At 47.3% G+C, this 19,678-nt stretch overlaps 1 protein-coding gene and 1 long non-coding RNA gene across 3 annotated transcripts; both read left to right on the forward strand.

Annotated features, from left to right (window-relative positions):
• Positions 1–3,229: 3,229 nt before the first annotated feature.
• Positions 3,230–8,531, forward strand: SUCNR1 (succinate receptor 1). Of its 2 annotated transcripts, XM_013103515.5 has the most exons (3): positions 3,230–3,922; positions 4,562–4,603; positions 5,836–8,531. In XM_013103515.5, the coding sequence occupies exons 1-3, from the start codon at positions 3,920–3,922 to the stop codon at positions 6,781–6,783; spliced, it is 993 nt and encodes a 330-aa protein (XP_012958969.1). In that variant the 5' UTR covers positions 3,230–3,919; the 3' UTR covers positions 6,784–8,531. The 2 variants fall into 2 exon arrangements, with proteins under 2 accessions (XP_012958969.1, XP_005023728.1); XM_005023671.6 differs by lacking the exon at positions 4,562–4,603 and having other exon boundaries at positions 3,232–3,922.
• A 3,362-nt stretch (positions 8,532–11,893) lies between these two features.
• Positions 11,894–13,629, forward strand: LOC119717730 (uncharacterized). The gene is made up of 2 exons (XR_005267857.2): positions 11,894–12,177; positions 12,542–13,629. It is a non-coding gene; the product is annotated as an uncharacterized lncRNA (long non-coding RNA).
• Positions 13,630–19,678: the final 6,049 nt, after the last annotated feature.

The raw sequence follows: 19,678 nt of genomic DNA on the forward strand, positions 1-19,678 counted from the left end.
ACGTAGAAGAAACACTTCATTTATTCAGATTCTTTTGAGTGCAGCAGCAGTTGCCTGAATGTGTAAAATATTTAGAATCTGGTAAGTGAGAAGCAAATACTATTTATCAACCACTTGGGAAATTCTAAAGCAGTTTTTTAATGCTTACGTATTACCTGACTTACTGGAATTGTCTTTAGAGAAAAACTAGAATACATTTTTCTATCCCAGATACTAATCAGGTTAGTAGTTGCTAACCTGAAAGGCATCCCAAAGAAAGGAGACAATAAGAAAAAAAGAAAATAGGATTTTAATTAGCCAAATCACGTTTTTCTCCAACTTGAAAATAATCATAGTGATATTCAGGCTCTTTCACTCTGTTTATCAAGATCTTGCAATTAACTTCTCCAGGATTTCCTCTTTATTTATTTATTTATTTATTTATTTATTTATTTATTCGCAAAGCCTTCCATTACATGCAGTTATCATCTATGCTTCATCAAAAAGAAATAGTTATGTGTATGGTATGTATAGGTGATATGTTATACGTATGTACCATATGGTACAGAGGAGGGGGAAGGTTCCAGTGTGAATCTCCCGTGCAGCAGCTGAGGACAGCAGGTGCCCCTTCCTCCCCTTCATGGACAGGGCTCAGCAAGAAGGGCTTTGTGGCTTGGAGGGAGCCAAAGAAAGCTGTGTTAGACTTCTTGAGGCATACTTTGTTAATAAAGATCTACTCCTTCAGGGAACAAAATTTAATTGAATAATTGAGGCAATTTCATGTCTTTCCTCATCTTCACACCCTGGATATAATTAGTACAATTCCAAATAACAGATGGCGAAGTGCTAAGGGAGGCTGTTGCTTACGAGATGTGCATTATGGAAGCACTTTATGCAAATAACTTTCTACACACAGTCATAACACCGCGGGTTTGCTCATGTGTTCCTGTCGTAAAGCAGAATTTCATCCAGATCATCCACAGGCGTGGGTTCATTTGGGTTTTATCTGCTTATTGCACTTGCTGCGTGTCTGCCCGCAGCAATTGTAGAGCAGCTCCGTGCCCGCCATCCCCGGGGGGCTGTCTGGGGCCAGCAGCTGCAGGAGCCGGCCGGTGGGCTCGCTGCTGGGGTCAGCCTGGAGTGCTCAGCCCTCTTCTTGCCGTGCCCTTAGCACAAGCCCACTGTTGTCTGCCTGCGCTCCGTGCCTCCCTCAGGCCTTAGCCGCTTGCTGCTGCTTCCTAGGCCTGGCACCTGCCCGCAGTCTGGCGTTGTGACCCAGCTGCTTTCAGGAGCTGGTGAGCACTCATCCATTGTGTCTTCAAGGCAGTGGTGGAAAAAATGTACCTTCTGGTTCACAGAAACAGCTTCAGAAGGCTCCTGTAGTATAATGCTCCCTGTGCTTGGGTTAATTAGTCAGCCATCAAATATACTGCACTATGAAAACGGTTACAGGGCTTGGCCAAACACTGCAGCAGGCTGGCTCTGCTGCTGTAACTCCTGATGTTTTTCACCTGACCATGCAGCCAGATACAACAGCTCACCTCTTCGAACAGTGTTTTTAGCAAAGCCTCAGTGCTGCAGCAGGGGCTGGCGCAGCTCGGGCTCTGCAGCACCGGGGCTGGCTGTCAGCAGAGCCTGAGGCCTGGAGGTTTTTCAGATGAGAGCTGGCGAATGCACCTCTGAGTTACGTGCTAAGGGTCGGGCTTGGGGCCTGAAGCAAGTCACTTTTGTCCCGAGACATGGGTAAACCCAGTGCTGCTGGGCTAACGCAAGTAAGTGACAAATAAACAGAAGTAAACACCTTATCCTACCCGTTCTTTGCACACAGGTAGGAGCAGTACTAGGCTGCTACACTTTCCAGGCTCTGCCCAGTGCTGTGTGGGCTGGCGTGCAGCAGCAACACACGTTGCTGGCCCATTGGCACTGCTCTTGTTATCACAAAGCTCTCTTCTGTGGCTTCCTAGTAGTCAGAGCATGGTATAAATTTATTGCCCGCAGTATTAATTTATAGCCTGAAAGAAAATTCCCTGCTCTGTTTTCCTTCCTGGGACAAATCCTGAGTGGGGATGAGCATCTCCTGTTTAAAAGCCTCTGCAGGAGAGGCACCACATTTCACTCAAGGTCAGCCTTAATGACGCATTCCAGTGAGTCAAATGCAAATTCATCATAATAAACCATTAAATATGCATGGCTCGTTTGATAGGCCTCAGTCTTAATATAAACCAGCTAATGGGTATTTAATGACAACAAATGGGCCTGACTTTCTTCTTTAAGGCCTCCAGGACGCTAAAGAATCCAATGAATTTAAAGCATAGCATTAACTTACAGCCCGAGTCTGCCCTCATCTCTGACTAAATGCCCATCAGTTTCTGAAGATTTGCTTCAGAGTGACTGGGAGCTGTAGGATTAAATCTCTGGAAGCAACATTTCAGCAGCTTGCCTGAGAAACACCATGTACATCTGTAATACCTAGGGGTGGATTGCTTTTTGACTTGGTGATGATTGCAGCAGGTTGTTCTCAGTGAAAAGGTTTGTACCGAGGACACTCTCAGCCGACTGCTGTACAAGGCTCTGGGAATGAGGGCTCCTAGCTGAGTGACGTGTCTCCCTCATGCCAGGTCAGTGAGTTTTGTGTCCAGGCCTGGGCCCCTGCTGCCAGCTCCCCGCGGGACACCGTGGTGCATGCTCACCGGGCTGCAAGAGTGCTTTGGGATGGCTCGTGCTTGCTCCTTGCACCTCTAGTCTGCCTCACCCCAAATGATCTCTGTCTTCCCTTCCAGGCCTGGATCTCTTCAAGGTTAGAGCGGTCACTTACTGGTTGCCCGAGTATTTAGAGGTACCAGACTTGCAGCAACATTGTGAAATTAAAGTCTCTGTACTGCCCATGTTGGAAACCTTAGCAAAGAAGCGCAGGTCTGTCTGGGTGCCCTAGAAGCACACCATGTGCACAGCTGGTATTCTGGCTGTGTGATGCTATTTTCACTGTAACCACTTTCACTGAATATTTTGTTCAGTTGTTTCATGCAAAGGTTTTTTAGCAGAAAAAGAATAAACCACAACTTGCCATGGCATGCTGGATGAACATGCTTATTACAGAAGTTGTTCTCAATATTCTGAACAGCTCTAAATCTGTTGTGACCAAGGTGTCAGTAGAGGAGGAGACAGAGCTAAAAGGGAAAAGTTAAGATGTATTACTGTATAAAACCCAGGTGTTTTTCATTAGCACAATGCTTAATATAATTAAAACATCTGAGTCGGCTCGCTAGCTGTTGAGCCCCACTGAGCTATTGCACCTGTTGCATTGGTCTCAAAAGGCAGAAGCCCTGCCTGTTCTGCTGCTCTCTGGGATGCTGAAGTTGATCAGGAGGCCAGACACTGGGATTTGCCCTCCTGAAGCCTCCGCGAGGCTCCTGGTGTGTTGTGAGCAGCTGTGTGCCCCCCACATGTCTGGGGAAGCAGGTGCTCCCCTTGTCTTCGCTGGGAACTGCAGCGCATGAGGGGCTCGCACGAGGCTGGCCCACTGGAGCAAGGCCTGGGGACCTCGGATCCTGATCCCTGGTCCGGGATGAGCCCAAGCCAGGATTGTGTTAGCCGAAATCACGTTAGTGGCTTGGGCCTCCCGCAGGTGCTCCTGGTGGCACAGCCCCGGCGGCAGCTCTGCCTCGGCGCTGCCGAGCTGCGGGCAGCTCTGATGGGGCCTGCGAGGAGGAAGTGCTCGCCTGTTCCTCTCGGCTCCGCAAATTTGCAGCGCCTTCCTCCCGCTGAAGCTGCCCCTGGGCGCTGCTTAGCCAAACAAATTGCTCCTTGGCCGTGACTCATTAATGACTGAATCATATGCAAACGAGGCTAAAGCAGCTATGCGGTGCTGCGCTCCGGTGATCCAACAGATCCAAGGCATGGTCAGCGCGTGCTTGTCAGGACGCGGGGATCAGCCCTCGGCATGGTAAGCTGCGCGCCGTGCCCTCAGCTGCTGTGCTCCTGTGGCCAGACCGCTGCCGAGGGAGTTCTTGTGCTACCTCACGCTTACTGCTTGGAAGTCGGCTGGCCCGTCTTTAACAGCCACCTACATCAATGTGTCAGTCAATACACTGACTTTCTAATTGCTTGCATTTAAAATGCTGATGACTGCGCAGTCATTTCTATAACTAAGCTGGTGCTGAAGTCTGGCGCACCTTCGCAGGGCTCTGATGAGCCAGGGCTGGGTGCGAGGCTGCTGGTGAGCTTGTGGGAGCCCAGGGAGCGTTCGTGGCTGCAGGGGTTCTGCTGCTGGAGAGATGCTGTGAAAGTGCTGGCTTTTGCTGCTTGTAGCTTTATGAAGTTTTCTATGTGCGGTACTTATTCTAAAGGCAGATCACAAGACCTGTGGTTTCAGTTATACTCTAGGCACAAGAACAACTTTGAAAAGTCTTGTTCTATGCAGATCATGTCATTATCCTAGCTTAAGCAGATTTTGCAGCAGTCACACTGATGCTCATTCAGAGCTGCAACTTTGCTTGATTTCAGCTCTAATCTTTTTTTTTTTTTCCTCTTTTTCTAACATTTTGTTTTCCCCTGCTTTCTAATTGTTTTGCTGATGTTTTAGCAGAAGGCTCTTGCTTATCATCCTCTTGTAACACCGCTGCAGGTGAGTATGTGTGCATTGACCTGAGGAGGAAGGTAGTGAGCACCTGCGATTCTGCTCTGCTTCTTTGAAATGAAAGCATTCGTTTAGCCAACCTTAAAAAAGAAACAATTTTTTTCCTCAAGCAAACTGACACGTGGTGCAGCTTCCTAGGAATCTATGCTCCTTTTTACTCGCTGACTGTGTTCCTTCCGAGCAAAAAGGCAAAGCTTTTTGTCGGGGGTGTGGCAGCAGAGCAGGGGCTCGGGGCTTGGCTGTGCCCCGTTGTGTGCAGTGGGGAGGGACGCGGGGCGCTTTGCCATGTGCTGGGCACAGCACTTGAGTTACCCAGGATTTCGTTTTCTTTGCAGAAGGTTTTAGCAGAAGTTATTAATTGTGATTGAATAAATCATACATGGTGTTTTCCCATCAAAAATAACTTAAAACTCTTTCAAAGCAAAATTTTTATCCTGGACTTCACTGTATTGTCCTGTTAACCACAGTAGCTTTCATATCAACTATTACTCATCAGCTGTAGTTTAACCATCCATTCTTGAAAGGGCTTTTTGTAGAAAGATATGAGAAAAGAGTTGTAAAGCCCCAGGAGCAGAAACGCCCTCTTTCCACAGGGATGGCTCAGATCTCCTGTCGCAATGCAGGGGACGCGTGCTTCAGCTGCACGTCTCCCATGCCATTCTGGTGCTGAGTTACTAACAAAAACATACGAAGTACATAATGAATGGCTCAATAGATCTAATAAACAGTTTCTAAATTCTGAGAAATATTGTCAGAGCTTAGCCGTGCTGCTGCCAATGAGCTCATTCTTTATTCTTCTGGAAAGTGGACTTCTGCTTAGTGATGAGAGAGGAGGCCACAGGTCGGAAGTTGAGTAAGAGGGAGGCAGATGACTTTCAGCAAGGGCTGTGACGAGCTGCTGGCTGGTAAGCCTCACCAGCCTCTGCTCCTGCTTGAGCCTGGCCCAGCTGTTGTGCTGCAGCAGATGCCTCCAGGTTATGTTCTTACCTCAGTATCCTTGTGCAGTTTTTTTGCTCACACAAACTGTTTGGTAGCCCTGGTCAGTAGCTGAAAGTAGAAATCTTCTGTGCATAAGGCATGTTCTTCAAGTTCAAACATCTAGTTACCATCCAAGCTGTAAGGAAGCAGTGCATTATATTCACCTATTGCAGCAACAATATAAAAATGACAATGCAATGATTTTTTACAATGCAATGTTTTGTTTTGTTTTGATTTTCCAGGCTGTGAACAACACAGGCAGATGTGAGATCAGCGAAACCCTAGAAAAGTATTATCTTTCCACCATGTATAGCCTTGAGTTCATTTTAGGCTTCATTGGAAACAGTATTGTGGTGCTTGGCTATATTTTCTGCCTGAAAGACTGGAAAAGTGGCAACATCTACCTGTTTAATTTATCATTATCAGATTTATTGTTTCTGTGTACATTACCAGTGCTTGTGAACGGCTACTCCAGAGGCTACTGGGTAGAGTCGAACACGCTGTGCTATAGCAACAGGTTCCTGTTGCATGCAAACCTGTACACCAGCATCCTTTTCCTTACTGTCGTCAGTATTGACAGGTACCTGCTCATAAAATATCCTTTCAGAGAACATATTCTACAGAAGAAGAAAACAGCCTTTATCGTGTGTATTGCCGTATGGATCTTGGTGATATTGGAACTGTTGCCATTGATGGCTTTCCTGGACACTGAAAAGACTACCAATAATTACAAATGTCTAGATTATGCAAGTTCTGGAGACCCTGGAAAAAGCCTTATCTATAGTATGTTTCTGACTATCTTTGGGTTCCTCATCCCTCTTTCTATTATGTGCTTTTTCTATGTGAAGATGTTTCTTTTTCTTAAAAAGTGGAGAGAGCAAATCAGTTCTTTCTTGACACTTGAAAAACCCCTTACCTTAGTCATTCTCGCACTGGCCACCTTTTCATTGCTTTTTGCTCCCTATCACATAATGCGCAATGTCCGAATTGCTTCCCGAATACCAGCCTTGAATATGTCTGCGTGCACACAGAACATCATCAAAGACATTTACATTGTCACAAGACCCATTGCATTTTTAAATAGTGCCATTAATCCTGTTTTTTATTTCTTAATGGGTGACCACTTCAGAGAGATGCTGATGGCAAAAGTAATGCAGCTCCTGAGCAGGTTCACAACCCCCAGCAAATGAACTAGTAAGGAGAACTCTCATGCTGGGAGACGGGAGGAAAACTGGGAGAATTTTCACCAATGTACAGTGCAATTTTTGTAGATAGCTGTATTTAGACTATAGAATATGCACAAGCTGATTGTGTTTCTCTAAATGCACTTGTTACCTTAGTGTACAGTAAACCTCCTGCTGCTAATTTAATTTCAGCAGGACAGAAGTAATGTCAATGACAACAGACAGCAGGACACGGTACTCTCATAACAGAGTACACTGTGGTCTGTTAATATTCCAAATAAAATATCATTGTGGCATTCTTAGAAGAAAAAATTGTTCAATCACAGCTTCTTTGTGACCCATAAGTTGATGCTGAACTGGACCTAGACTTGGATAAAATGTCCTGGAAGCAATGATATTGGCTCAACGCTGACTGGGGCTCAGTGTTGAGTTTTGTTTGCATAAGTGATTTCCTTGCCCCCTCTGCAAACTCTGCAGCTCATGGGAGGTTTACTTTTCTGAATAAAAAGCTGAGCCACTTCACGCTTCTGGTTGGTTTGGGCTTGCATCTAGGATGTGGCAAGAAAGGAGGATATGCAAACAGCTAGGTGGAGTTTTTGTTGGTGTTGCCAGCAGGGAGTTGGTGACCAGGTTGCTATTTCCATTTGTGATGATGGCAAGGGGTGCAGAGCCGTAAGATTTGGCTGCTGGACTTAGAGGCATTTCATGGAAGCGCTGAGGCTGTGATGCTGTGTGTGCACGCAGGCAGGTTCCTTCGCACTGCCAGCAGGGACTGCCAAAATGCCAGCGGTGGCCGGTGTTGAGGTCCCAGCGATGCACAAAGGCAATTCTTAGTTAAGATGTAAAACAATACATTTTTTTATTTTTACTTCTTCAAGCTGAATCTAGCTTTAAAGTCAAAGTATAGATTTACTTAACTTCAATGCAATTATCTCTAAGTGAGAGCAGAACGTACAGCTCGGAGCAGTGCTTGGACCTCACGCTTAGGACTCCGTTAACTGTTCCAGTAACGAAATGGAAGCTGATGCGGAGCCAGTTCTCTGCCTGGTATCCCTGCAAAATCATTGTGTGGGGAAGAAGAAAAGCAGTAGAAACTTGCTGTCCAGTGACTGACCTGCTTTCAAATACAAGGGGTGAAAAAACCTATGAAACGGTCAGAGCATGGGATGTTTGCTTTTGTGAATACAGCTGCTCTTGTCTGGGCAGGGCTGGGGGGGAGGCGGAGCAAATGCTAAAAGTATTACAGGAAATCTACCAGAGAGAAAACAGATACTGAAAAGACTGATGCAATCAAAGTGTAAAGAAAACCAGCAACGTGTGAAATGAATGACGACTGGAAAAAACAAAAGGGGGGAGAGAAGTGAAGAACGTGTTTTATGCAGTGTTTGCACATGAAGTGAAAACGCACTTGTGGACCCTGTTGCTTTGCTGGATCTGTGCTGGTGGCATCACGGATGTGCTATTTTGGTGACTTCCACTCTTCCATCATGAGAGGGGCACGGCGTGGGCCCATCACAGCAGTACTGGCAGCGTGGGAAGGGCCTGGCATGGGCATGGGGCACGGGCAGCCCCCTCCTCCCAGCACAGCCTGGGGTGCCGGCGGTGCTGCCACCCCTGTGGGCACAAAGGGAGACCCCCCAGCCATCCTCGTATCAGAGACAACTTCATTTCTGGCTTCCAGCGTGTCAGTTATGTGCAAATGTTTCGTTGACAACTGCCTGATAATAAACTCTGCACCCTGTTAAAAAACAGAAGCCTCCTTTGTGCTATTGCTGTTGATGTCCAGTAGCCGATTATGTCTGCAGTTTCCCTGTTCAGCTAAATGGGGGAGAGATGGGGGGGGAAGATCAGGGACTGGGCACCCAGCTGCCTGCAGGAGCCCAGGGGTGCTGCAGGGTCCAGCTGAATGTGGCGGGTGAGGTTCTGGGGTCAGCCTCACCCTGTGCCCATTCCCTGCAGCGTCCCCATCCCTGCCCAGGGGACAGCCTGCCCCGGGGAAGCGGTGCCCAGCTATCGGCTCCCACCTTGTGCCTACCCTTTGCCCTGGAACCCAGGTGTGTGGCAAGTCGTTAACCTGGGTTTTGACTAGGAGGAAATGAGCTTAAAATGTTCTTTGTTTGTATGCCGTGCAACAAATCTGCACACACAAATCTCTAAATTGCTCTGTCAGTGATGGAAAAAAGATCCATCGTGTGTTATGACAGCATGGCTTGGGATAGATAAGGCTCCACTTGAATTTCCATTATAAATATTTCCTGTTTATTTTTTTTTAAGGACCATTGTACATACCACTAAGTAGTAATTTTTCAGCTGAGGGTGCCATTATAAAACCCCAGCCCGGAACAAAGGAAGCTATGACCAGAACATCCACGATTGGGTTAAGTATTCCATTTTTAGGGTTAAATGTATTGTATTTTCTTCTGGGGAAAAGAACTCACAACAGTGCCCGTGACGCTGGAACACCTCTCAGAGAATCACCTTTTGACTTGTGTAGCTGCGGGAGGTGGGTGACCTGAGGGCTGGGTGCTGGCTCCGAGCAGCCCAGCTGGCGGCGATGGAGCTCCCCCGGCAGCCTGCGTGTTGTGACTGGCACCCCAAAACTTCTGAAAATCAGGGTTATACATTTCAATGCTTTTGAAAACTGCCTTTCCCAGCACTATTTATGATACAGGTTTGTAGCATTCACAGATCCAGGCCGTACGTAAAACTGGCATCTTCTGAGATTTCTCAGGACAGGTATTTGTTGTTGTGCTTTTTTTTTTTTTTTTTTTTTTAATATATATATTGCACTTTTTGTTTGTTTGTTTGTTTTTTGTACAAAAGCAACTAGCTTTTGTTTAATCCCAGGAAATGTTTTCCACCTCATAATGTGAATGTATGCTATAATAGGACGTCAGGAGCTAGCCTAAACCAGCCTGCTGCTCAGGGCAGACTGGTGAGGTCAGAGTAGCATATCGACAGTAACGATGAATGGCAAGTCTCACTTCACTGCATGTGAAGAATTAGGCATAAAAACATATAGCCAAACAAACAAAATGTTATTTATATAACTAAGTTTTAGAATTGTTTTGTTTAGAATGGAAGTGAACAATGAATTATACATCTTGAGCAGAATGGACTGTTCTTTCTAGAAGGAAAATCTGGCAGAGAACATTTGTGCTATGCACATCGCTAATATTAGACACATAGGGGACAGAAGAGATGGCAATAATCGTGTTAAACCGCAGATCCAAGGGAAAGCTCGCGTAGCGCAGTGAGCGAACCTCTTGCAGGCTCGCCCCGGCTCAGAGCAGGCTGGCTGGGAGCAGAGCAGGCTGCAGGACGCAGGCTGGGCTCCAGCGCCCGCTGCCTGGTCTGCTCAGCTCCTTCCCAGAGAGCGAGATCTTTGTGCTCTCCTGTGGCTGGAAACAGCATTGCAGCAGGCTTGACTGGACTTAGAGCAAAAGCAAGAGGGAATAAAGTTCAATAGTCTCACAATTATATTGCTAAAGTCTGTGCAACTGAACACAAGTGAATAATTTTTATGATTGAATGCAGCCACTTCCATATGGTTAATGCACTTTTTTGATACTGCTGTAGTTCCCCACTTCTGGATTTGTTCTTCCAGTTATAAATCTTTGTTAAATTAGGAAAATGGTATTTCTCCATTAAGACACCAATAACGTTTTAAGGATGCACCTTAACTGTGGATCTATTCTGCCTGCAGCTCCTGGAGCAGGTCCCACAGGTCTCCCCAGGAGAGCGCCACTGCCCCCTGCACGAGAGCTGGGCTCGTGGCCCCCCGCGGGCTGCGGAGGTCAGTGAGAGCTGGCTTTGGGACAACATGGGGCAAGGGGCCTCTGTGAGTGACAGAGCTGAAGAAACCTGGAGAGGAATTTGGATGGCCTTTGTTAGCCAGCCGTGCTTCAGGACAGGCGGCTCTGCGCTTCCCATCGGGGTGAAGCAAAACCAAACAGGTCCCGAGCTTTCTTGGAGCTGACCAAGAGCCAACCAACCTCTGGCAGCAGTGGGGTACTGCTCCCCTGGGACTGGGACTGAGACTGGGACAGGTGAGTTGCTTTAGCTTTTAGGTATTTCAAGTGAATATTTAAATACTATTCCAGTGGAGCTCTATTTCTGAGTCTGTTCTTACCTTGATTAGGTGATACTGATTAACAAAGCATATGAATTCTAACCCTGATATTTCAAGGTTGTGCCCATTTGCAGCCTTTGTCCTGTCTAGCCTAAACTGAATATTGCATGAGTGGCCACAGCTGGCTCCACTTAGCCTGTTTTGATTTCTGATGCTGCTGCAGACGCTGACCATTTCCTCAGACTTGGCAAAAGTATTTTCTGTTTAGCTTAGGAGCTCCTAGACAAAGCCAAGGCACCTCAGGTAATTTTGTGACCCGTTAGGCTCTGGTTCCTTTCTCTTACTGAGATAATCCCGCTTCCTACTGTGGGTTAAGCAGCATGTCAAAAATCCCCAACTACTTCCATCTTCCCCAGCCAATTAGTGAAAATTCTGATCATTGGACGTCTTACTATGGTGCTTCTTGTCTTGCAGTTAATAATAGCAAAAATGAAACAATAAAGGGCATTTGACTAGAAAACATGAAAGTGTCTTTCCGAAAAGGCTAATATATGAGGAGAATTTTTCCCTCCCTATACAGTTACTCTCTGCAGATGCACATTTGTGTTTTTCGAAGGGCAGAGCTCAATGCCCTTCGCGAATGACCGTGTCTCACCCTACAGGCCAGGTGTGGAGCTCTGCATGTGCTGCCCTGCCTCGGGGCCATGCGTCAGCCGTCCCCTGGTGCTGAGGGCTTCATCCCCTCTCCTACTCATGGTGCTAAGACTAATGTCTCCATCCTAAAGCAGTGTACGTGTGCTTGGTCTCTGTTTAATTGTTCTGAGCAGTTAACAGACGAATTTGAGTTAAAAAACGAACCCATTTGAGTTAAAAACCGAACCATTGCTGGAGGAGTGATGTGAGGGAGGGAGCCATGGGCGGCAGCACCCACCCGCTGCTGGGGCTGTGTGTGGGGACAAACGGTGACACCGGCCTCTGGCCATCCAGTGCCCCGGCCACCAGGTGGGACAGCTGCTGCGCCTTCTGCTGTGGGTGCGTGGCAGAGGGGCCGTGGGCAGCCTGTGGCAGCTCAGGTGGGGACCGTGATGGGGGTGCTGTGAACATGGGGCCGAGCAGCGCGAGTCGCCCCTGCTGCCACGGTGGCCGTGCTGGGGCTGCGGGCCCTCCCTGGGTGCCCCTGACCCCGCTCTGGGCACAGTGCTGGTGCGGCTGGAGGCTCGTTTGAAGGGCTTTGGTCCTGGTCCAGTTCTTTTCGTTTCGTTTTGTTTTGCCTTCCTTCACTTTGGGTGGGGACAGAGCTTGGCCTCCAGAAGAACAGCGATTCAGTGGTGAGTCAGACTGAAAATAGTCCAAGTATGTTTTAATGGCGGTCAGCGACCTAAAAATAAATGTTCCGTGCAGTGAGCGAGGCCGGTGCCAGCAAGGAGTCAGCTCCGCGAGCCGGGGACACTCGGCTCTCCAAAACGGGAAGGGAGCGGCCTGGGCTGGGCCCTGCCTTGGGAGTCGCGGGCTCGCTGCGCTGGCTGGCGCTGTGGCAGCGTGGAAGGAGCGAGCGGGGTCTGCCTTGGGGGGGGCATCTGGTCCCGGCCATGGGGGCTGCAGGGCGGGGGAAACGATAGCTTGACTCCAAAACCACCACCACAGCAGCTGCCTGAAAAATGTACAAGTGTACTTTTTTTTTTTCAACCCTAGCAAACCTCAGCCCCCCTGCAGCTCACGGTGCTGAAGGTAAAAGCACAGCGGTGGAGGGACAGCACTGGCAAGGCGGCCACCAGGGCTGCGAGGTGACGAGTGGAGCTGTGGCTGCACGGAGGAGCAGACTCCTGGAAGACCAGCACGTCCGACTTGTTGAGTGGCAGAAGAGAGTGAAACCAGTTTTGTTGTAACAGCCAAACACGCTTCTTGTGCAGACTGGGGCAGGCACTTTGGGAGGGGTATTTCAGTGGGCTGTGCCCCACTTTCAGGTGATGTGGCGGTGGCGGTGGAGGTGCTGGGGCGCTGCCCGTCCCCAGGGGCCAGCAGCAGCAGGGCCGTGGCCCCGCTCAGCTGCAGGTCGAGCTGTGCCCACTGCCACTGGCACCTGTGGTGGGACAGAAGGAGCAGAGCACTGCCGTGCTGTTCCAGCGGTCCCTCACAAGGCCAGCTTTGCAGAAGGATGGGATGCCCGAAGTGCATCTGACTACTGGGGATTTAGTGCTGGGCCAGGTGAAGGCCGGCTGCCTGCGGAGCTGGGGACAGGTCTGGAAGCTGACCTCTCAGACCTCACTGCTGGCGAGGGTCAGCACCGTGCCCCTCATGGCTCAGCTGGCACAGCCAGCCCATTTTTTAATTGCTGACCTCTACAGAGACAGTGATACTAATTCACTTGACTTTTGCTTACTTTCAGTTTGACTCACGCTTTCTAAAAGTATTTAAGCTAAATACTCCTTGTGAAGCCCAGGAGGAACTTAATTCTTTAAGAGCCTGTAAGCCAGCCAAATGCACTCTTTTATTTGTTTATCACCTCAACAATACCCCAAGGTCCAAGAATGGCATATGAAGTGTGCGGTAAATCACACTTAAATACTTACATTTTTATTTATTTGTTCAAAACAGCTTTACAGCAAGTCATCAGGAACACCAGGGTCTGACCTGGCTACTTAACTTTCACCCTGAGGATAAGCTGTTGCACATGGGCGATGTCACAGGCAAGGTGGCCGCAAGGCTAGGCTTAATGTTTTTACTTTTCTATGTCTTGTCTTGATGCTAGTCCATATAAGTAAAGCTGAACTTTTAACTGCTGTTTTTGTTTCAAGTTATTCTCAGATTATGCATTTCTGCACTGTTACTTCACTTCCTGATGTGTTCATGCAAGAATTGCAGGATAGACAGTCTCACAAATAAGCTTCCAGTTGAAATAATTCTTTTGGTAAAGAAAAGCAGTTCGGCAACTTGCAGGCTGACTTTTTAAATAAATTGTGCCCTCTCAGCTACTGTAAGGTGTGATTTTAGGATATCTTTGTCCTTCCTAGGCACTTGCTTTGTTTTGGCAAGTATTGTTGGGAAGCGAATGAAGGGTCCCACCTGCTGCCAGCTGGATTTATTCTTGCTGGTGGGAAGAATTACAGAACCAGTTAGGTTGGGAAAGACCTCTAAGATCATAAAGTTCAACCGTTAATCTCGCAAGGAAGGAGAAAGGCTGTGGCCATGCATAGCCCTGCTTTTCAAAAAGCTTCAAACCTGAAACTACAAAAACCAAATCCAGCTTTTCCATCCAAGCTGTGTTGTGGGGAGCCCGCTACTGCAGGGTCAGCTGTGGGGTGGCTGCACCACAGGAGTGGGGGCCCCACTGCAGCCCCTCGGCTCCAGGACATGCAGGAGTTACTGCAGAGAAGCAGCGTGGCTCGGTCGGGTTTGTCTAGCTATGGGCAAACACACGCAGTGCTCATGTGGCAGTGTGAAAGAAACGGCCTTCAGCAGGATGCTGCCTGTCCCACAGGTGGGTGGGTTTGAGGCGCGGTGCTGTGGAAGCAGACGTGGGGTGGGAATACAGGCCGTCCGTGGCTTCCCGCTAATGCTTGGTGCTGGCTGAATCACGATTTTGATGCATGAAAGCTCAGATGGCTCCTTTCACAGCATCCTCTCCTTAATGTCTTCCTGAGGCAAATGTGGTGGAAACTGTAAAGCCATTAGTCTTCCAACGCTACATCACAGCATTAAGCAATTTCAAATAAAACGGGCTTGTAGCGAATGAAAAGGACCAGAGATTAATGCTCGCTGCTAAGCGGCTGAAGCCAACATCCATCGAGGAACACCAGGAGCAGCACCGCGGCAGAGGCTGCCCGCCGAGCCCCGCAGCGAGGCCCCAGGGCTCACCGTGTCCCAGCAGGGCCCGTCCTTGCCGCCCGGTGCCACCTCCCCACGCTGTGGTGCGGGGTGAGCGGGGCGGGGGCAACACTTGGGTGTGAGGCTGGCAGTGTGGGCACCTGGGGGGCCAGGAAGGAATTCTGCTGGCCCGAGCCATGGAAGCACCTTGGACACCGCCTTTTCTGTCGCTGTATGGAGTCTCAGAAAGCTGTGAACGGGCTCGATTTCCACAAGGCACCCAAGCAGCCAGGCAGTGTGTTTAGATGCAGCTCTGCCAGCTCTCAAAGCCGCCGGCCACTGTTAACTTCGCTGCTGTTGGAGAAACATGCGATACAAACACTTCTTGGTACATTGGCTGCTCAGTGGTGTTTGCTCTCAGGCTTTTCTCTTGATGTTATCTACAGATGCTTGCCTTGTGCAAATCTAAGTGCTTTAGACTCAGAAATGATTAGAGCAAGTGGTGTAGAAATGGCAGTGGTTCCGTGCTTCTGCTTAGCAGCAAGGGCAGACGGTGAAATATCTGTGCTGCAAAGAGGAGAGCATAGAGGGGATAGCTCTGAAAAGGGCACCCAGCTTCTATCTGCACTGCTCTCTGAAAAAACTTGATTTAACAGCAAGATAACCTAAATCTTGCTAATCCCATGTGTTATGATTTCATATTAACAGATCAAAACCTACCCTTTGATGTTGCCTAATGACATACTTAAATTGCTAACTTGCTAACATGAGTAATGCTTCCTGTTTGTGAAGCTGAGAAATTAAAACACTAAGTTTAAAAACTGTTATAATTCTTAAGTATCCAGATTCAGGTTATAGGGACTGACAATAAAGGACTGTCGAAGGATCAGCAGAGATGATTACAGCCTGGTTACTTTGCTTCTGGGAAATGGAGAGGCTGGAGCAGCTGCACAAGTGTAGCTTTTGGTGATTTAAAAGATGCAATTTTGAGTTATGTCAAAAGGTCACTTAAAGTACTTTGAAAAGCAAACCTTTACAATAGACGTAAGGTGACTTAAAAATATTTGTGCTGTATGGAATGTTCCACTCAGTTTAGGAAGAAAAGAATGCTTTAATGTGAATGCTTCTTGGAGAATTGGGGCTTTTTTCCACAGGCAGAATACAGTGCTGAAATCTGCCATTTCTTTATGTAACATTTTGTTGTAATATTTAATATAAATTTTATATATTTATGTGCCCAGGAGCAGCTGTCTGTCCGTCCATCCATCCATATATCCAACCATCCATCCATCTGTCCATCTGTCCATCTGTCTGTGCCAGGTGGTGGCCTCGCAGGGCCAGGCAGGCTCCACGGCCGGCTGTGTGCAGCCCAGGTGCCTGAGTTCCCACTCTAACACCGAGGTTTTTCATACGATGTGCTTGTGCTTCAGCCTCTGGTGAGAGTGGGCTGCAAGGCTCCCAGCAATCTGTGTGGCAGTTTATGGGACAAAAGCTATGTTCAGTTTCACATCTTCTTGGAGCTGGAATAAGCTTATATATATGAACAGCAGCCTCATAACAATATTGATTTTAGTGAAAGCAAATGCATCCAGGATCTGGAAAAAAAAAATCTGAGCTCAAATGGATTTCATTTTCCAATGCTTAAAATGGATTATAAATGCCCAAATCAGTAAATTAAGCATTGAGCTATTAATGTATTGGTTATTTCATGATTTATCATGTGAACTTGATTAAGAACATCCTTGGTTATTGACCTTTTTCTTTTTAGTGATGTGTCATCAGTTTATTTTAAAACATTGGCTTCTGCTTATTGCAGCATATCACAGTATCTTAGAAGATGAAGAAATAAGAGTAATTTTATTACATACATGTTGTATAACTGCACAGGTTTAAGGAAAATGCTCACCACTGCAACAACAATGCAATAATTATTTAACTTGCACAGTGGTGTCTTAATGACAGCCTCAGTTTCCTGCTGTCTGCTTTACAATTGCTTCCATGCCTCCTCCCTTGTAGTTGATGTAAAATAAGAAATGTCCGTGCTGCACTGCTTTGTAAGTCACTGGCTGTCTTCCTCCAAATCCCCATGGAACTCTTCCACAGACGAGTGATGACAAAGCTAAATGTCAGGCTTGTGCCTGGGAGGGGAGGTTATAGTGAAAGCTACTGGAAAATAATGTCTGTAATAAGAAACTGTCACCTGAACTATGAGTGGCTGTAAGATTATAGCTTCTTAGGAAGATACTATCACAGATAAAGAGAGAGTAGAAAGGAGTATTTATTTCCATGGATTTACTTCGACTTTGAGTAATCTCTTCTAAAAGGGAGTCTACCCTATGAAACATTTAAATACTTAGAATGATTCATCTGAGCAGAGGGTGAATGCCACTCAGCCTGTCCCAAGCCTAACACTTGCCTCTTTGCTTCCATCAGTCAGCCCTCTCCTCTGGGGCTGCAGCAAGAGCTGCCCTTTGGGCTGGGCGAAGTGTTTCGTGGGCAGCCTGGCAGCAGCAAGGGCCATGTGGTTTTCCTGAGAAAGGGTGAAGCTCATCTCTGGAACGTGGTTTTACTTCTTTGCAATCAGTGATGCTTGCAGCATGTCAGATGTGTAAGCTCGCAGGAGAGTGTGGTTTCTGTACCAATTTAATTTGTTTGCTATGTTTACAAACCCACACAATTGTCTTTTGAGCTAATTTCAAATGGAAGAAGTCATTGTGGCATACAAATTAGTTTTATTGGACTTGTCTAACACTGAGGTCAGGAAGTGGGGAAAATTTTCATGATCTTCAATAAACTGAATTTGCAGATGATGAAATGTAAAAACAAAATTGAGTAATAGTATTAGGATAGAAACTATTGACTAAAAATTCACTTGATGAGCATATGAGCATGAGCAATACTCTTGCTTGTATGAGTGGTTGATGTTGAGTAAATCAGACGTTTTTAAAGGCATGTATTTCTGTCCACAGACTCTGAAGGTCTGTGTATGGTCTCCTCCTGTTTTGTCAGGACTACCTTGTGACTCTGAAAGCATGACAGCAATGAAGCAAAGGAGATCCCTAAGCAGATGGCAAGTGATTAGAATGAGATAAGCAAATCGCATGTCACATACTAAAAACACAGATGAGGGGTCAGTGACATGTAAATGCAAAGCACCTTTTATTTCAGTATTGTTGAAGGAAGTTACCAACATTCATACCTGAAATTTGGAAACATGTTACTGTGTTTTTAGATCAGCCTGGTGAAGTCTTTTTTTTTTTTGCATTGAAATTAAACTGCGATTCTTCACTGTGCTCTAAATGAAGTCAGAGCTGGAATGCCACCGTGCCCCAGCGGAGGGCAGGCCACAATGCATTATCGTAACTGGAGGACTGTAATAAAGCATGATTTAAAAACCCATTGTTGCCAATGTGACCTCTAATATCATCTGTTACAACCAGTAGCGTTATAGAAGGGATCCTTAGGAGACGGAAAAATGAACCCACCAAGCTTTTGTTAACCAGGTCATTTAACAGCTACTTACTGTTGTTATCCCTTCCATTCTTTATGTAAATACCTGGTAGTAATAATTAGATTAATTCTTTTCTTCCCTTAAGGCTTTTTACATGTGCGCATCTGTAGACTTTTCTTACCATTAGTTTGGTGACATACAGTGCATACTTGTCCCTGGAGGTGTGTGTGCTGTGTGTGTGTGTCCCAAGCTCAGAAATGCCACCTGTGTTTGTGAGCTGGGGAACATGGAGGCTCCGAGCATCCCGTGCGTGCTGAGCAGGGCCCAGCAGAACATGAGTCTCTCGCCCCTGCAAGGTAACGCTGTTCTCCACCGCTTCCTTACATACATACAGCTTTTAAAGAATCTCCAGGGCCGTGCAGTTGTTTCGCTTTCCTAATTGCTTCTACCCGTCCTCCTTCGTTCTTCTGCACCTGCCAGGCTGTGCTCCTTTCCAGGCCCGTAGCTGCTCTCTGTCATGAGGCTCCCGTGAAGTTCCCTGGAGCTGCTCAGCTCCCCTCGCTCCCACCGCAGTGTCTGCAGCGAGCGCTCTGCCAGGGCTGCCCTCCAGGCAGGGTCGTTATCCAGGAGCCTGCTATGAGAAACCTCTTCTCTTCCTCCGTGAGGGAAAGAAAGGAGGTGAAATGCGGCACGTGTTGGCTGTTGAACCTGAAGCCTGAGCTGGTGTTACGTACAGCCCATGAGACTGCATGATAGAAAGTTTAGAAAAGAGCTGCACTACGCACAAAAACAACAGCAGTAAAGCTAGTGGTGAAAGCACATGACTCTTTCCATAATAAAATATTACCTTTATAGTTTTCTAAATTAGCTGGGAGAAAATATTGCCCCAGGCTCAAGCTTAGCGTTCACATTTAGCTTTCATTTTATTTCTGTAGACTGCAGAGCCTTACATGTGTGTTAGCAGGAACAGATTGAAATTATTTATTTTAAATCATTGTCTAATTCAGCTGTAGAGAATTATATTTTTGAAATGACACATGAATTTTAAAGACATGTGGTACACATGTGCAGCATTCATTCTCACAGCATAAGGTGTTAAACTCTAACTGGTCCATAACCCAGAATTTACGGAGTGCCAGGATTGACATAGTATGGTGGCTATGATACCTTTGAGGTGACACTATGCAGTATAAAGTTACAATTCAGCTTCAGAATCCCTAATTCAGGAAGCAAGAGAAGAGCTATGAGAGTGTCACGGAGAACTGGGGAACCCTGGGTGGGTGATGGCCAGGAAATGCCGGTGGTGCTCTGGTGCAGGGCCCTGGGGCAGGCGGCGGAGGGTGAGGGGCAGGCTGGGGAGCTGCACCCATGGGTTTGGTGGGGTGGAAGGGGTGAAGAGGGAGGGGGGGTGTTTGGCTCAGCTCCTGGCTCTGCGGACAGGACTGCCTGCATGTCTCCAGCTGCAGCCACAGGCACGGCTTGGGCTTTGTCAGCTTAGCAGAGAGCCGCTCTCCCTAAGGGGTTTCTGTTTGCAAGGTGAGAAGCAGCAGTGGGGTGTCTGAGGAACTGGGGCG

The sequence above is a fragment of the Anas platyrhynchos genome, chromosome 9, assembly GCF_047663525.1.
Source record: "Anas platyrhynchos isolate ZD024472 breed Pekin duck chromosome 9, IASCAAS_PekinDuck_T2T, whole genome shotgun sequence".
NCBI classification, from domain to species: Eukaryota; Metazoa; Chordata; class Aves; order Anseriformes; family Anatidae; genus Anas; species Anas platyrhynchos.

Coding starts and splice junctions, on each gene's coding strand:
- SUCNR1 (XM_013103515.5), top strand. Junction 4,604..5,835: donor CTCTTGTAACACCGCTGCAG/GTGAGTATGTGT, acceptor TTGATTTTCCAG/GCTGTGAACAACACAGGCAG.